The following is an 18,762-nucleotide window of genomic DNA, read 5'->3' on the forward strand; positions in this document are numbered from 1 at the left end:
CAACTCCCGCAGGCTGGGGAAGCTCCCCTCTATAAACATAAACATGCTCTCGATCCTTGCTCTTGGCCTCGATCTAGCCTCCCCGGGGCAAACCGATGGTTATTGCAGATTGGAAACCAAACCGATGCTCCCTCGGTTCCCACATGTTTCCTCCATTGCCCCCAGACTCTCAGGGCTGCCACCACCACGGGGCTGGTGGAGTACTGTGCCGGCGGGAAACGGCAGAGGCCCCAATGTCCCCAAACTTGTGCCCTTGCATGATGCTGCCTCTACTTGCTCCCACATCGATCCCCCCCCCCCGGCTGCGCTCCAGCATCCCCTTTTTTACTCGCGGGGTCTTACCTGCCCATACAAAGCCAGGGATCACCTTGTCGTTTGAAGAAGGTCCATGAAATAAAGATGGTGAGACACTGCAACACAAACAGGAATTTCAGGAGGACCATCATTTTTTCATTGTTGGTACCCTCACAGCTAGTGATAGCGGGAGCATGTCTCATCTTCGGAAATCTTCCTTCATTTGGTCTACTAGCCGGGTCAAATTTAATTTATGTCACCGTTCCCATTCCCGTGCCACTTGGATTCCTAGGTACCGAAAGCTTCCCCCTACCACTCTAAACGTCAGCTCCCCCAATCGCCTCTCCTGCCCCCTTGCCTGGACATCTTACTTTTCCCCATGTTCAATTTATAACCCAAACACTGACCAAATTCCTCCAGAATCCTCATAATTTCTTCCATCCGTTCTAGTGGGTCTGAAACATATAAGAGCATGTCGTCTGCGTATAGCGAGACTCTGTGCTCCACCCCTCCCCCAACCAGCCCCTTCCAGCCCTTTGAGGCTCTCAGCACAATTGCCAGCGGTTCTATGGCCAGCGCAAACAGCAGTGGGAAGACGGAGCATCCCTGCCTCGTCCTCCGGTGCAGCCTAAAATAGCCCAATATCAACCTGTTTGTCCGTTCACTCGCCACGGGCGCCTGATACAGCAGTCTAACCCAGTCAATGAAGCCCCGTCCAAACCCAAACCGCCCCAGCACCTCCCACAGATAGGTCCATTCCACCCGATCAAATGCCTTCTCTGCGTTCACTGTGACCACCCCCTCTACGTCCCTACCCTCTGGGGGTATCATGATCACATTCAGCAGCCTTCTAACGTTGGCTGCCAACTGCCTGCCCGTAACGAATCCCGTCTGGTCCTCCCCAATCACCTCTGGAACGCAGTCTTCGATCCTAGAGAACAAGACTTTGGCCAACAGTTTGGCGTCTACATTTAATAAGGAAATCAGTCTATAGGACCCACATAGCTCCGGGTCCTTATCCCGCTTCAAGATCAGTGATATCGTGGCCTGTGACATCGTCGGGGGAAGCTCCCCTCTCTCCCTTGCCTCATTAAACGTCATCAGCAGCGACCCCAGTATCCCAGAGAACTTCTTATAAAACGCCACTGGGTACCTGTCCGGTCTCGGGGCTTTAACCGCTTGCAGGTCCTTCTGCTATTTCTTCCATCCCGATCGGGGCCTCCAGCCCTTCTACCAACTCTTCGTCCACCTTCGGGAACCTCAGCCCTCCTAAGAATTGCCTCATCCCCTCCGGCCCAGCTGGGGGTTCTGATTCAACCTGCCTGCTATAAAGCTCCTTAAATGCCTTATTAACCCCTGCTGAATCTCCGACCAGGTTCCCATCCCTGTCCCTTACTTTCCCAATCCCCCTGGCTTCCTCCCTCTTTCTGAGCTGCTGCGCAAGCATTCTGCTGGCCTTCTCTCCATATTCATATGTCGCCCCCCCCCTCGCCTTCCTCAGCTGCTCCACCGCTTTCCCTGTTGTTAACAAGCCAAACTCAGCCTATAGCCTCCGTCGTTCCCTTAAAAGCCCTACCTCTGGGGTCTCCGCATATTTCCTGTGCACCTGAAGTATTTCCCTTATCAGTCAGCCTGTTTCTGCTCTGTGGGCCCATATCGAGATTAGCTCCCCTCTAACCACCGCCTTCAGCGCCTCCCAGATCATTGCAGCCGAGACTTCCCCTGTATCATTAACTTCCAGATAGTTCTGGATATATTTCTTCACCTGCCCGCACAGCTCCTCATCCACTAACAGTCCGACAACCAATTTCCAATGCGGGCATTGACCACCCTCCTTGCTCACCTGTAGGTCCACCCAGTGTGGGGCATTATCCGAGACCGTGATTGCTGAGTACTCAGTGTCCACTAACCCTGTCATTAAAGCCCTGTTCAAGATAAAAAATTGATCCAGGAGTACACATTATGCACGTGTGAGTAAAAGGAGAACTCCTCATTCTCAGCCGCTCAAATCTCCATGGGTCCACCTGCCCCCATCTGCTCCATAAACCCCTGCCAGTCCTTGAGCTCGACCGGTGTAGCCTTGGGTCAATGACTGTGCTGAAGTCCCCCCCCCCCCCATGACCAACTTATGCAAATACAGGTCCGGGATCTTCCCCAACATCCTCCTTATGAACTCCACATCATGCCAATTTGGCGCATACGCGTTCACAAGCACCACCGGCAGCCCTTCCAGCTTCCCACTAACCATGATGTAACAGCCTCCCACATCCGCAACTATTCTTCCCGCCTTGAATGACACTCGCTTATTAATCAGGATCGCGACCCCTCTCGTCTTAGAGTCCAGCCCTGAGTGAAAAACCTGTCCAACCCTTCCCTTCCTTAATCTAATCTGATCGGTTACCCTAAGGTGCGTCTCTAACATTGCCACGTCCGCCTCCAATTCCCTCAAATGTGTGAAAACGCGTGCCCTCTTAAGCGGCCCATTTAGCCCACTAACGTTCCATGTGATCAGCCTGGTTTGGGGGGGGGGGGGGTTCTCGCCATCCCCCCCCCCGCCAATCAGCCATCACCGTTCTTGGGCCAGTCTCCAGCTCGCGCCCCACGCATCCATATGCCCGCCCCCAGGAAGCCTCCGTCCCCGACCTCCCTCTTGTCCCCCAGCAAAAGTCCCTCCCACATCAGCAAAATAGTTTCCCCCCCTCCCCCACCTCCAATAACAGCACTATGCAAACCGCCCCCTTCAACAAGCATAACATCTGCTCACCCCCCATTGCGCTTCCGTGAGCCAGCCCGCCCAGCTAGCCTTGGTCGCCCCCGCCCATGGTGCCAGATATTTTCCCACCTATTGCCCCCCCCCCCCCCCCCCCCCCCCCCCCCCCCCCCCCCACCAGCTCGGACACGCGGATGCAATAAAAACAATCCCAGCCTAATTGACCGAAAGAAACACAAAAAAAATTAAAAACCCACACCTAAAATTCACACCTCCAACCCCCATCAGTACAAATGCAAACTTTAACTCACATGAACATGTGGCAGGCCCAGAATCAATACAGAAGGCATTACAGATAAAGTCCAAACACAAAAACGTTTTTTTTTGGAGAATATTTTGTCTATTAAACAGCCAACAATACCTTTATACAAAAATTTGAAAACAAGCTACTTAACAGTCCATATATCACACTAAGCATTAACCAACAAGGAAAAAGCACTGTGCCATACACAAGCACCTGTTCGCTACAGAATATCGGTACAAAGACAAAACTCCAACAGTTCTATTTGTTCATTGATCCAAAGAAAATCAAAGAAACAGTCAACAGTACAATAAAGTCACCAGCAATCTGCAAAAGCATTTCTTCAACACTTCATCAAATTCCTTATTTGGGCTTTTCAGCCGCTCTCTCCCTCTCCCGCTGATCCCAACAGTAGACTCTCAACAGTGAAAAGTTGCACTGGAAACTCACATCAATGCAGAACACGCCAGAATAGTGCGCTGGCAGCTTTCATACTCCCTTTCCTTACTCCAGGCTACAGAAACAAACGAGGCGGCAACAAACAAAAACACGGCCTTCAGGTATTTGTAGCTACCAGCAGGAGCGAACAGCAAACACAACCTGCAGCAGCACTTGAGAGCTTGAAATGCTCTCACAACTAACAAGGACAATTCCTCATTAGCAATAGCCTTCACTTGTGAAGTTAGAGACTTCTCTCAGTTAAAGGGATTTAAAGCGACCTTCAGCATAGAACCAGGAGCTGGGATCTGTCATGGAAGTGTTCGGTAGGACACTCGGGCAACAGCTGTAGATGCACCTGTTATGGGTATCCACACTATTTAAAGATAGATTGAAGGCCTCACAGATAAAAAGCCCTTCCCCCCCCTCCCCCAGGGGTGACGCCCAACATGGAAGACTTCAGCCCCCCAACCAAACCACCCCTCCCCCCCGTGCACTACAGCAAAGTTCAAACACCTCAGCCCACTGCCAGCCCTTTCCTTCTGGCGAAGTCCATCGCTTCCTCGGGCGACTCAAAGTAAAAACGTTTCACCTCATGAGTGACCCAAAGGTAGGCCGGATACAGCAGTCCTAACTTCACCTTCTTCTTGAAAAGGGTTGACTTTATTTGGTTGGACCCTAATTTCTCCTGGCCATGTCCGCGCTCAGATCTTGGTATATACGTAGGATGCTGTTCTCCCACTTACAGCTCCATGTCTGCCTGGCCCACCGTAAAATACACTCCTTGTCCAGGTACCTGTGGAATCTCACCACCATCGCCCTCGGGGGATCCCCTACACGCCGCTTCCCCACAAGCACTCTGTGAGCCCTGCCCACCTCCATCGGATGAACATCCCATCCCCCATTAACTTCTCGAACATGCCCGCTATATATGCCCCTCTGTCCGCTCTTTCGGACCCCTCCGGGAGACCAATGATTCTCAAGTTCTGCCGGCAGGACCTATTCTCTAGCTCTTCCACCTTCTCTTGGAGCCTTTTCTGCTGGTCTCTCAGCATCCCCACCTCCAACTCTATTGCTGTTTGGTGTTCCTCCTGCTCAGTCAGTGCCTTCTCCACTTTCTGGATTGCCCGATCTTGAGCATCCAGTCTGAGTTCCAGCCACGCAATTGATTCCTTAATCGGGTCCAAGCCTTCCTGTTTCTGCTTGGCGAAGCCCTCCTGTATGAACTGCATCAGCTACTCCATCGACCGCTGGGTCTTCGAGCCACGACCCCGGTCGACCGCCAAGCTTTCCCCCGCTGCAGCCTCAGCCCAGGCCTTCTCTGTGCACCTACTTCTTCCTTTGCGAGCACTCCTGGTCCGCCTCTCCATGCACTGATGTAGGATATCTCTTCACAATTATGTCCACCATCAATTCTCCAAGTCAAATCCGACAAAAAATCGGGGAAAAGGTCCAAAGGTCCGACCCGAGCGGGAGCCACCAAATGTGCGACGTACTCCTTCATTGCCGCAACCTGAAGTCCGGCTCCAGCATTCCTGTGCCTATGAAACTACAGCAGCAATAATTTACTTCTAATTTACAATAAATCCTTCTCTGATTCCCAAGTAAAATATGTTGGTTTTAAATAGAGAAGGCAGTGTGGATCCTGGGGATGTAAAAAAAAAAAATGAAATGAAAAGAAGCAATTGCAGATTAAGTTTGTGGGTAAATGCACGTGGTCGAATTTTTAAATGGCCCTGAAGGAATAACCAGAGGCAGGTATACCTGGAATTTGCCAGCATGGTCCTACATCGGGGCAGTTTCCAAGAGTTTGGATTGTGGTGAGACTGTCAGCACAAGCAGCAGGTAGCCATTTGAGCCAGTAGTCTTTGGGTGTTGAGGTTGAAAGGAGTCGTGTGGGACTAGAGAAACAGCCCACTTGATGTGCGAGAGACATCACGAGGAGTTGAAAATGCTCTTGGCTCAGATTCAGTATAGTCTTACATATCTGTATATCGTTTATGTTCATCCAATAAAACAGCAAGCCCATGAGGACGGTCTGGCAGCTGCAAGTTGCAAGATTTGAAACTTACTGAGAGGGTGCTTCCATCGTGAGGTGTCCACTCTCCCTCTTGTGCATCAGCAGGGAGCGGGATAACTTTTCCCTTTTTACCTCACCGCTCAGTTGTTTGCAGCAAGATGTATATTTTGGAGCAAGTGTTTTATACCCGTTGCGTATTGTGATTCTAAATGTGAGACAGGGCAGCACGGTAGCATTGTGGATGGCACAATGGCTTCACAGCTCCAGGGTCCCAGGTTCGATTCTGGCTTGGGTCAATGTCTGTGCGGAGTCTGCACATCCTCCCCGTGTGTGTGTGGGTTTCCTCTGGGTGCTCCGGTTTCCTCACACAGTCCAGAGATGTGCAGGTTAGATGGATTGGCCATGATAAATTGCCCTTAGTGTCCAAAATTGCCCTTAGTGTTGGGTGGGGTTGCTGGGTTATTGGGATAGGGTGGAGGTGTTCAACTTGGTAGGGTGCTCTTTCCAAGAACCGGTGCAGACTCGATGGGCCGAATGGCCTCCTTCTACACTGTAAATTCTATGATCTATGAGACATAAACTGGCTCCCGAATAAGTTTTAATCAGGAGAAAAATGAATGTTTGTTCACATAACAATAAAGATGTAATGTAACACTTACTCCCTCAAAGACACAGCCACGTTTACACAAGAAAAGATAAATTTTATCGATGACTCACAAGCTTGGGTAATTAATGGAATAACAAGAAAGTGCCACATGGCACTTGTTTTACATTTGTCCTTTAAGGTGGAATTGTTGCATACCTGGATGGGGGTCCTCTCTCATGGTTCTTTGATGTTGAATGGCAGTTGGGAGTAACTGGGTTTTCAGACCTAAGTTATGACCCAAGCTCCTGTCGAAAACACAGATACTTTTTTCAGTGAGAATGGGGAGAGGCTTCTACCAGAGTTCCCGATGGTCGTTTTGCCTCGCAAAATCTAAAGAGATCTCGTGAGATGTTACGATCTAGATCCTGTCCACAATGGGCGGGACCCAAACCCTAATAGCTAAAAGAGCTTAAACTCTCGCATAACTATGCTGCCGCTGGATCAAAGGGCCACCCGGAATCTATTGGCCTCGCCGAGGAGACCCCAGCCGGGTGCCATTTAGCACTGGTCACCACAAATGGGGATCATGCGGAACGGCATTTGGAGGTTTCCCAGGCGATTGACGGCCCCTGGGTGGTCTGCCAGGGTGGCACCTTGGCACTGCTGGTTCCATGTGGGCACTGCCAGTCTGGTTTCCTGGCAGTGCCACCAGGGTGCCCACATGGCACTGGCAGGGGCAATGCCAGGCTGGCAGTGCTAAGGTGCTAAGCTGGCATTTTGCCCACACTGGGGATCGGACCAGGGGTACACTGCTGATGTATAGTGGGGTGCTGGGGTAGGGGGGAGGGGGTTGTTCGGCGACTCCAAACAAGTGCTTTGTTGGGGGGGGTCCAGGGGTTTACATTCTGAAACCCAGTGCATGTTTTACAAATGACTAGTTTTGAGCCAAGCTTCTGTTCAACAGTGAATCCAGTCCAAGATTTTGCACCACCTCATTTTAGGTTTTCTTTGTCTTAACTGCTTTTACACAAACTCTGAGATCCAGCTACTGATTTCCATAGTTATTTCCACTCCCGTTCCACAGACTGCATTAAAATCTCATGAACCTGAAAATCTCTTCAGATGTTTTGGCATCTCAGCTGCCTTCTCAACTCTGTCTGTCTTTACTGAACAGTTGTCTGTTCTAGTACCTTTAGTCTCAGGCTTCTTGGAAATTTCTATTCATGTCTCTAGTTTCCTTAACTAGCAGCTCTTCAGATCTCTGCACTTGGTTTCTTAACCATTATTCCATAGTATGGTTTTTTTTTCAAGAAAAGCTGAGAGAGAGGTGACCACTCTAGCCTTCTAAACCAACTGCTTCTAACAGCTGCCTTCTCTCTCACTATCTCCAACTGCCAAAAAATTCCGCTAAAACTTAAAAGCCTTTTTGAACCGAAGGGCCTCCAGCTGGGGTAGCGCGGTAGCACAGTGGTCAGCACAGTTGCTTCACAGCTCCAGTGTCCCACGTTCGATTCCCGGCTTAGGTCACTGTCTGTGCGGAGTCTGCACGTTCTCCCCGTGTCTGCGTGGGTTTCCTCCGGGTGCTCCGGTTTCCTCCCACAGTCCAAAGATGTGCATTGACCATGATAAATTTCCCTTAGTGTCCACAAAGGTTAGGTGGGGTTACGGGGATCGGGTGGAGGTGTGGGCTTCACTAGGGTGCTCTTTCCAAGAGCCGGTGCAGGCTCGATGGGCCAAATGGCCTTCTTCTGCACTGTAGGTTCTATGTTCTAGCTGCTAAACAACCCCTGCTAGTACTATTTATTTTTGATGCATAACCCTCTCTAAGCACAATACAATCACCATTGGAATTGAAACCAATCCCCAGACATACTAATTCCTTTGTCCAGCATGAATCTAACTATAGGTTTTACCCTTCCAGGTACAGCAACATTAACGCAACTTACTTAAAAAATAAATTTTTTCTGATGTTTAACAATACAAATATAAATTCATTCAAACTACCTTTGTCTTCCTAACAATCATTTAAAAAAAGAAATTATTTATACATACGATTTTAAAAAGTGCAGGAATAGAGGCTTGTTATCTTTAAGGAATGCAATCTACTAAAATAATTAATGCAATGCTATGAGTCCAGATACGATTTTGTAAACAAAATTGTTTCCGCTTTGAAGATAATAGAAGTGGGTAGGAGCAGGAAATTAATTTCTCTTTTCCTAATATGTTGTGAGCTGGAATCCACTGCCTTATAGGCTAGTGCAAGCAGACTCAATGGTAACCTCCAATAGGGAATAACCATTCCATGTGATTATGTAGTCACAATAGATCATTAATTTTTCAAGTTTTCCAATTAAGGGGCAATTTCGCGTAGCCAGACCACCTACCCTGCACATCTTTTTGGCATGGGGTGAGATACACGCAGAAACGGGGAAAATGTGCAAACTCCACACGGACAGTGACGCGGGGCCGTGATCGAACCTGGGTCCTCAGCACTATGAGGCAGCAGTGCTAACCACTTCGGCACCATGCTGCCCAGGGCAACAGATCATTCATAACCCAATAGTCCATTGCACAAGAACACCTGAGGTGTTGCCATTTAAAAAAAACTTTCTAGCTCCTAACTTATAAAAAGTAATTCTACTACTTGTGTGCTACAATATTTTGACTGGACAATATGCATATTCCTTTTGGTTGGGTCCTTGCCCAGAAGTCAGCTGTTTGGGGTAACCCACTGGTTGAGAACAAGTTGGCTACCATTACCTAGTGCACCTCTGCTAAATCCAGAAATGGATGTTGGGAGGCAGGGTGCTGCGAGACGTGTTTGGGCCAGATTGGTGCAACTGATGCATTTTTGAAGGGGTGGGGTGTGCTATAATCATATGCCAGATACGCAATGTTATGAGCATCAGGTCTGAGAGTGACCGGAGCCAGACCGAAACTAACTAAGCAATGTGAGTTAATCTATAAATATAAAATCAACATTGTTTACTTTTTGTTTTAGATCTTCAATACATCATTCTATGAACCATTACCTCCTGGATATGAAAATGTAGAGGACCTAGTACCACCCTACAATGCCTATTCTCCAGCAGGCATACCAGTGGTAAGCTTATCTAACCGTGGAAACATGAGGGGAGAAATTAATTTCTGTAGTGCAGCTTCTAGCTAACATCTATAAGGATATCAGTGACGATCACTGTGCGTGTTTCCCCTGGGGTATTATGATATATCTGCATAGCACTGCTTGCGCAAATGAATTTTTCCTCCATTATGCTGTAATCAAATGATTTAAAAACTAGTCAGGTAGGAAATTTTTTAGGTATCCCATAAAAGTTAAAATTCTGTTACTGATATCCTTTCCCCAAGAATTGCCACTTTACTCAACCACAGAGCTAATAGTAGAAGAATGGAACATGTGATAAACAGCATCTTAATGTACAGGATTCAAACTGTCTCCTCATCCCTGACAATGTAATAATATCACTACTCTTTGGAAATAGTATGAAAATAACTGCTCTAAACTCAATTTAACAAGTCAGTTTTTCATATCTCAATATAAACAAGTTTGTTTTGGAGGTGCCTGTTTGTTTGTGCAATACGTCAATATTCTGCAAGGACCACTCCCTCTGTGACAACCTGGTTCACTCCTCTATCGCCCCCAACCCTTCATCCCCTTCCCATGGCACCTTCCCATTCAAACGCAGAAGGTCCAACACCTACCCCTTTACCTCCTCTCACTTACTGTCCAAGGGCCCACTTGCACCTCCTCCAACTTAGTCCACTGTATTCATTGCTCCCAATGTGTCTGTCTCTGTATTGGGTAGAAGTCAGCTCTGTGTTAGCTGGGTCAGGTCAGGTAGCAGTTGGGCCAGGTCTGAGGGGGTAGTCTGGTCGGTTGGAGGTGGGGACAGCATGTGGGTAGTCCAGTCACAGACAGCAGACAGGTCAGGTTGGAATGGATAGTCTGGTTGAGCCAGGAGTACAACTGGGTTAAGGTTGGTTGGGCTTGGTTGTGTGGAAGTTGGGAGGAGGTTGGTTCGGCAACAGTTTGGATGGGCACTCTGGGTGGATGAGTCTGTTTGGGTCAGTGCAGTGGTTGGGGCTACGAGGGTTACGTTTGGAGGATGGGGATTTGAGTTTGTTTGAGTGTGCGAGTACATGACGGATGGAATATTATGTGGAAAATGTGAGGTAATCCACTTTGGTAGAAGGAACAGAATTGCAGAGTATTTCCTAAATTGTAAGAAATTCAAAAGTGAAAAATGAACCAAGGGACCTGGGTGTGCTTGTCCAAAAGTCACTGAAGGTTAGCATGCAGGTGCAGCAAGCTAGTAGGCAGGCTAATGTAATGTTAACATTAGTTACAAGTGGGTTTTGAGTACAAGAGCAATGGAGCCTTGCTTCAATTGTATTGAAACTCGGTTAGACTGCACTTGGAATACTGTTTGCAGTTTTAATAATAATAATAATCTTTATTGTCATAAGTATGAAGTTACTGTGAAAAGCCCCTAGTTGGTCTTACCTGAAAGAATATTATTGCGATAGAAGGAGTGCAACCAAGTTTCACCAGACTTGTTCCGGGGATGAAGGACTGTTTTATGAAGAGAGATTAGGCAATCTGGGCCTGTATTCTCTCGAGTTTCAAAGAATGGGAGGTGATCTTATTGAAACCTACAAAATAGGAAAAGACAGACTAGATGTATACAAGTTGTATCCTAGGCTGGGGCGCCTGGAACCAGGGGGCCACAATTTCAAGGGGGGGTGGGGAAGAGGGCAATTCACTAAGGACTGAGATGAGGCAAAATGTCTTCACATAGAGGGTTTATGAATCTTTGAAATTTTCACCACAGAGGGGTGTGGAAGCTCAGTCATTGAGTATGTTTAAGATAGAAATTGATAGATTCCAGATTAACAATAATGTAAAGGATTATGGGTATTTCATAGAGTATGAGGGATTATTTCTTAGAGCAACATGTTGTGGAGCCAACCAGAGAGCAGGCGATTTAGTAATCTGTAACAAAGAAGGAATGATAAATAGTCTTGCCGTTCAAGATCCCCTTGGAAGGAGTGATCACAGCATGCTAGAATTTCAAGTTCCGATTGAGCGAGAGAAGACAGAGTGCCATACTAGAGCGTTGGGCAGAGGTGATTATACACGCCTGAGGAAAAAGTTGGCCCAAGTAGACTGCGCACAAATAATTGAGGGTAGAACAGTTGAAGAACAATGGCGGATGTTCAGGGAGAAATTAAATACCTCCCAATTAAAGTATATTCCTGAGAGGAAGAGGAATTGTAAAAGGGAGAAAAATGTTTCATGGCTTAAAAGTCAAGGAAGACATAAAGGCGAATCTAGGGCATAGCAGACTGCAAAACCTAGTGGCAATCTGGAGGATTGGGAGAACTTTAGAACGTTCAGCAAAAAGCTACTAAAAATCAAATCAAAAGGACTTAGATGAACTACAAAAAGAAACTAGCAGAAAACATAAACACTGATATCAAAAGCTTCTATAAGTACATAAAAAGGAAACAAATAGCTAAAGTAAATGTTGGCCCTTTAGACGGCGATACTGGTGAGGTCATAATGGGGAACACGGATGGCAGAGGTACTGAATCAATATTTTGCCTCTGTTTTCACAATAGAAGATAACAAAATGTTTCCAAAAAGTACAGTTAATGCAGAGGAACTTGGTGCAATAACCATCACCAGGGAGACATACTATTGGGATTAAAGGCAGATGAGTCTCTGGGACCTGATGGCCTGCACCCTAGGGTATTAAGGTGGCAGCAGAGATGATGGCTGCAATGGTTATAATATTTCAAAATGGTCTGGATTCTGGAAGGGTCCCGGTGGATTGGAAACACACTAATGTGATGCCCCTATTCAAAAAGGGAGATAGACCAAAAGCAGGAAACTATAGACTAGTTAGCTTGACCTCTGTGGTGGGGAAGTTGCTGGAAACAATCATTAAAGCAGTGATGACTGAACATTTGGAAAGACAAAGCTCAATCAACCATTGTCAGTATGGTTTTATGAAGGGTAAGACACGCTGAACAACCGTGCTTGAGTTCCTTGAGGACGTAACCAGCAAGGTGGATAATGAGGAACCTGTGCATGTGGTATATCTAGACTTCCAGAAGGCATTTGACAAGGCGCCTCATAAAAGACTGATCCAGAAGGTGCGACCGCAGGGGATTGGGAGTAGAATACTTGATTGGATTGAGGATTGAGTGGCTGACAGAAAGTAGAAGGTCCTTCTCTGGCTGCCATGGGTCTCACCCCCACAACCAAAAGATGTGAAGGTTAGGTGGATTAGTCACACTAAATTGCCCCTTAATTGGAAGGAAATGATTGGGTACTCTAAATTTAACAAAAAAAAAATGAAGAACTGAGATGAGGAGGAACTACTTCTCACAGAGGGTGGTGAATTTGTGGAACTCGCTGCTCCATAGTATGGTGGAATCTGAGATATTAAATGGTTTCAAGAAGGAGATAGATATATTTCTGATTTTTAAAAAATGGGTTAAAGGGATATGGGAACAGATAAGGACATGGATTTGAGACCAGGAAGAGATCAGCCATGATTGAAAAGCAGAGCAGGCTCGAAGGGCTGAATTGCCTACTCTGCTCCTAATTCGTATGTTCCTATGTAAAAGCCTGATAAACCACGATTGCATTGAATGACAGAGCAGGCACAACAGCCTGAATAGCCTGCTCCTGCTCCTCTGTTCCTAACCATAGAGTTATACCGGAGTTGAACATTTGTAATGTTCTCAGGTAAGTATCTGGGTAAGTAGTGTGTATCTCACCTAAGGCCCTGGCACAATTCAGTGCAAGAGACATTCACGTGGTTTCCTGATGCACATCCAGAACTTAAGTCCAGATTTTGACACACTGGATGAAGATTTGTGCCATAATTTTGTGTCAGTTGCTAGTTTCACCTGCAAAGTGTGGCTATTAGCAAATGAAATTAGTCTTAAAATTTACGGTTAAGTGGACTGTGAAAAATTTCTCATTTCTACTAATAGCACCGATTTAGAAACTCAATGCAAACGTTTTCTAAATTGGAGATGATATTAAGCAATGAAAGGCAATTTGAGGCAACTTGGGAAATACCAACTTAGTTTGTTAATTTATCTTGGCAGCACAGATACGTGACTCCTCTTCTCTTATATTTTCCTCCCCATATGGTCATTCTTGAAGCCACCTAGATGCCTGCTCTCATCCTCCAATTGCACCAAAGCTGCTGTTTCACACACCTCACATTCCTCATAGCCTTAAGATAAAATCCTTGGCATTTACATCATCCCCTTCAAATCTCATGCAAACTTCTTTCCTTCTCTCTGTTCGCTACTCCTCTCTGAATTGACTGCTCTGAAGAACTCTCTCTCAATATCAGCCTTTGTACAAACTCATTTACCCGTTGCCACTTGTTTTGATGCCACCATTTGCGTGACCTCTGCATTTTGGGTCTTCATTCCAAGAAGGCTGTTCCTGACTACTTCCTGTGGTAGTATGGCTAGAGAGATCATATTACCAAAGAACCAAGCTGCCATTGGTACAGCAGCCTCGCTGCCCATTGGCCCAGGCAAGTCATGTGCCTCTCTGCCAATTGGTTGTGGCTGGTCATGTGACTCCCCACCGATTGGCTGAGAGGTTGGTAGCTCCGCCTACAAGGCGGGGTATAAGAGCTCATGCTGGCTGGCAGTCGGCCTTTCTCTGTATGACCACAGCCGGGCTCACATCTAGCGTATTAAAGCCTGTTGTTTGGAACTTCACTACGACTCGAGTCCAATTGATGGTGCATCAATTTAATACGCTAGACTTTGAAAATGGAACTACGGATTAAGCCAGAATGCCTCCGGATCAGCCCGCATGCTGCAAATGCATCAGCAACTTTTAAACATTGGCTGGCGTGCTTCAACAGCTATCTCACTACTACAGAAAATCAACCAACAAAGGAGCAGAAACTCCACATCCTCCACTCGTGCGTGGGCACCGCCGTTTACTCGATGATAGAGGACGAACTGGACTATGATGTCGCCATGGATCTCCTAAAAGGACACTTCATCAGGCCAGTAAACCAAGTCTACGCGCGGCACCTTCTGGAAACAAGGCAACAATTCCCCGGTGAGTCCCTCGATGAATTCTATCGGGCCCTCATTGTCCTAGGGAGAAACTGCGCCTGCCCGCAGGTCACTGCTGCGGAGCACACCAAACTCTTGATTAGAGATGCCTTTGTGCCAGGCATGCAGTCACCCCAAATACGGCAGAGACTGTTAGAGAAGGACGCTCTCAGCCTCACTGAGGCACGGACCCTTGCATCCTCTTTGGAGGTCGCTGACCGCAACGCGCGTGCGTATGCCCCCGGCCGCGCGGCAACCCCTTGGGCAGCGCGGCACAGCCCCCTCACCCCCGCTGACTCAGACCCCCAGACCTGCGCTGAAGGATGCCCAGAACAAGCCCACAGGCCCCCGCTGCTATTTCTGCGGGCAGGCCAAGCACCCCCGCCCGCGCTGCCCGGCCCCCACCGCAGTCTGCAAGAGCTGCGGCAAAAAGGGCCATTTCGCGGCCGTCTGCCTCTCCACGTCGGTCGCTGCCGTTCCAGACAGCGACTGCGGGCCCCCCCTGCACTCCTCTAGGGCCTGTGCGGCCCGTGGACCTCGCTGCCTCCACCTTATGGACTTTTTTTCACGTTCTGCATATGTTCCTTGCCTGTGTTGTTTTTGTTTTGATCTCATTATTATTACGATGATTATTGTTGTTTATCTCTTGTACACTGTAAACAGCATGGTTTTCTTACACGTTCGTCGCGGGCCAGTGGGCATGAGTTGCCTCGGTACTACCCGAGAAGTTTTCTAGTCATACTACCAGTTTTACAGGCTCCCCCCCCCCTCCAGTCTCTCCCGCCACTCCTTCCCACCCCCCCCCCGCTTCTTTCTCAACAAGGGGTGAATGTGGTAGTATGGCAAGAGAGATCATATTACCAAAGAACCAAGCTGCCATTGGTACAGCAGCCTCGCTGCCCATTGCCCCAGGCAAGTCATGTGCCTCTATGCCAATTGGTTATGGCTGGTCATGTGACTCCCCGCCAATTGGCTGAGAGGTTGGTAGCTCCGCCTACAAGGCAGGGTATAAGAGCACGTGCTGGCTGGCAGTCGGCCTTTCTCTGTACGACCACAGCTGGGCTCACATCTAGCGTATTAAAGCCTGTTGTTTGGAACTTCACTACAACTCGAGCCCAATTGATGGTGCATCACTTCCTCATTCCGTTTGCCATCCAGATCTCCCTATTTATCTCTTGTAAACCCATTACATTTACAATCTACACATGGAAAACTTGTTTTCCAGTGCCTTAAATTCATAATTTAATGGAGTCTGTGTAGTGGAGGTATATTCCAAATATTGAGAGAAAGCGCTTTACATGGACCCATGCCTGGACAGGTGTCAATTTTGGGCAGTCTGCTTAATCAGTTAGAATGTTATGTAGCATTCCATTGATAATTGCCGATTCTTATCACAAAGGCCATTATTTAAAGGCCTCTCAATTGCTGTATTCATAATTTATCACACATCTTGACAGCAGTACTGAACAATTATGGTGGATTATGGTGCCTCACAGTGCCCAGGATCCGGGTTCAATTCCAACCTTGGGTGACTGTCTGTGTGGAGTCTGCACATTCTCCCCGTGCGTGCATAGGTTTCCTCCGGGTGCTCCGGTTCCTCCCACAGTCTAAAGATGTGCAGGTTAGGTTGATTGGCCAAATTGCCCCTTAGTGTCCAGAAGGTTAGTTGGGGTTACCGGGATAGAGTGGGGGCATGGGCCGAGGTAGGGTGCTCTTTCGGAGGGTCATTGCAGACTCGATGGGCTGAATGGCCTCCTTCTGCAGTATTTCAGCCAGATTATAGCCTCAGAATAAGGGGAAGTAGATTTAGGACTGAGTTTAGGAGGAACTTCTTCACCCAAAGGGTTGTAAATCTATGGAATTCCCTGCCCAGTGAAGCAGTTGAGGCCCCTTCATTAAATGTGTTCAAGATAATAGTTTTTTGAAGAATAAAGGAATAAAGAGTTATGGTGTTCAAGCGGGAAAGTGGATCTGAGTTCACAAAAGATCAGCCATAATCTCATTGAATGGCGGAGCAGGCTCAAAGGGCCAAATGGCCTACTCCTGCTCCTAGTTCTTATTATTATAATAAATATTAATTGTTCATAATATATGCAACCTTACATCTTAATATTGTTACAATAAAATATTCAAATTGGACGTAAATCAGCGAGTTAGTAGAAGACCACAAAGTTAGAGAAATGCCTTTGACCATGTTAAAGGGAGAATTTCTCATCACATTGCTCTAATAGTCATACTTGTATGACTCTGTTGATGACAATTTCCATCACTTTGATAATGATTGAGTAAAGACTGTTGGCTGATAATTGACCAGATTGGCTTTGTGCTGCATTTTGTGGACAGGACATATCTGGGCAACTTTCCACATTGCCCTTAACAGTGGTTAGGTACTGGACCGAACTCCCAATATTTTAGTTTATTTGTAAGACTGTGCGGAAAGAATGATTCACTCCAGGAGTGATTACATCAAGAAGTAGGGATTTGATATTTTTAAAACAAAACTTTATTAGGAATGCGTTATTAAACTTTCAACTTCACAATGGAAAGAACAGATTCCAGTTAACCCTTAAACACTACTACTCAATTCCCCATTTTTAAAAAATAATTTTTATTCAGATTTTCACAAAATATCAAAAACAAAATACAACAAAAAAAAAAGAGGAAACAAACCCCCCATATATACAAAAAAGAAATAAATTAACACCCGTCATCAACAATGAACAAATATACACGCCCCTTCAATGCAAAACAAAGAGACAAACCCCCCCCCCCCCCCCCCCCCCCCCCCCGGGTTGCTGCTGCTGTTGGCCTTTTTTCTACCATTCTGCCAGGAAATCCAGGAATGGTTGCAACCTCCTGAAGAACCCCTGCACTGATCCTCTTAGGGTTACTTTCACCCTCTCCAATTTAATAAACCCTGCCATATCGTTGATCCAGGCCTCCACGCCTGGGGGCTGCGCATCCTTCCACTGAAGAAGAATCCTCCGCCGGGCTACCAGGGACGCAAAGGCCATAATACCGGCCTCTTTCGCCTCCTGCACTCCCGGCTCCTTTGCAACCCCAAATATTGTGAGCCCCCAGCTCAGTTTGACCCTGGATCCTACCACCCTCGACACCGTCCTTGCTACGCCCTTCCAAAATTCCTCCAGCACTGGGCATGCCCAGAACATATGGGCATGGTTTACTGGGCTCTCTGAGCACCTAACACACCTGTCCTCACTCCCAAAAAACTGGCTCATCCTTGTCCCGGTCATGTGAGCCCTATGCAGCACCTTAAATTGTATGAGGCTGAGCCTCGCACAAGAAGAGGAGGAGTTCACCCTCCCTAGGGCGTCCGCCCACGTCCCCTCCTCGATCTCCTCACCCAGCTCCTCCTCCCACTTACACTTCAGCTCCTCCACCGAGGCCTCATTCTCCTCCTGCATTACTTGGTACGTTGCCGAGATCCTCCCCTCTCCAACCCACACCCCCGAGAGCACCCTGTCCTGGACCCCGCGCGGCGGCAACCGTGGGAACTCCGTCACTTGCCGCCTGACAAACGCCCTTACCTGCATATACCTGAAGGTGTTCCCCGGGGGGAGCCCAAACGTCTCCTCCAGCTCACCCAGGCTCACGAACGTCCCATCCACAAACAGGTCCCTCAACCTCCTAATACCTCAGGAACCCGCCGTCAATCCTCCCCGGGACAAACCGGTGGTTCCCCTGTATCGGGGACCCCACTGGGGCCCCCACCTCCCCCCTGTGCCGTCTCTATTTCCCCCAAATTTTGAGGGTAGCCGCCATCACCGGGCTCGTGGTATACCTCATTGGAGCGAGCGGCAGCGGCGCCGTCACCAGCGCTCCAGGCTCGTGCCCACACAGGACGCCATCTCCATCCTCTTCCATGCTGCCCCAACCCCCTTCATCACCCCTTGCGCACGATCGCTGCGTTGGCAGCCCAGTAATATCCACAGAGGTTGGGCAGCGCTAGCCCCCCCCATCCCTACCCTGCTCCAGGAACACCCTTCTCACCCTCGGGGTCCCCTGCGCCCACACAAATCCCGTAATGCTCCTATTAACCCGCCTAAAGAAGGCCTTCGGGATAAGGTTGGGGAGGCACTGGAACAGGAACAGAAATCGTGGGAGCACCGTCATCTTGACTGACTGCACCCTACCCGCCAGAGACAGCGGCAGCATGTCCCACCTCTTAAACTCCTCCTCCATTTGCTCCACCAGCCTCGTGAGGTTAAGCTTATGCAAGGCCCCCCAGCTCCTGGCCACCTGGACCCCCAAGTACCTGAAGCTCCTCT

General features: G+C 48.0%; 1 protein-coding gene across 1 annotated transcript in view; it reads left to right on the forward strand.

Annotated features, from left to right (window-relative positions):
* Positions 1–18,762, forward strand: part of naalad2 (N-acetylated alpha-linked acidic dipeptidase 2) — a 232,795-nt gene that overhangs the window by 36,495 nt on the left and 177,538 nt on the right. The window contains exon 4 of the mRNA XM_038818871.1: positions 9,351–9,452. Within this exon, the coding sequence (XP_038674799.1) occupies positions 9,351–9,452 (102 nt within the window). The remainder of the gene's footprint in view (positions 1–9,350; positions 9,453–18,762) is intronic.

This window comes from Scyliorhinus canicula, chromosome 14, assembly GCF_902713615.1.
Source record: "Scyliorhinus canicula chromosome 14, sScyCan1.1, whole genome shotgun sequence".
In the NCBI taxonomy this organism is placed as follows: domain Eukaryota; kingdom Metazoa; phylum Chordata; class Chondrichthyes; order Carcharhiniformes; family Scyliorhinidae; genus Scyliorhinus; species Scyliorhinus canicula.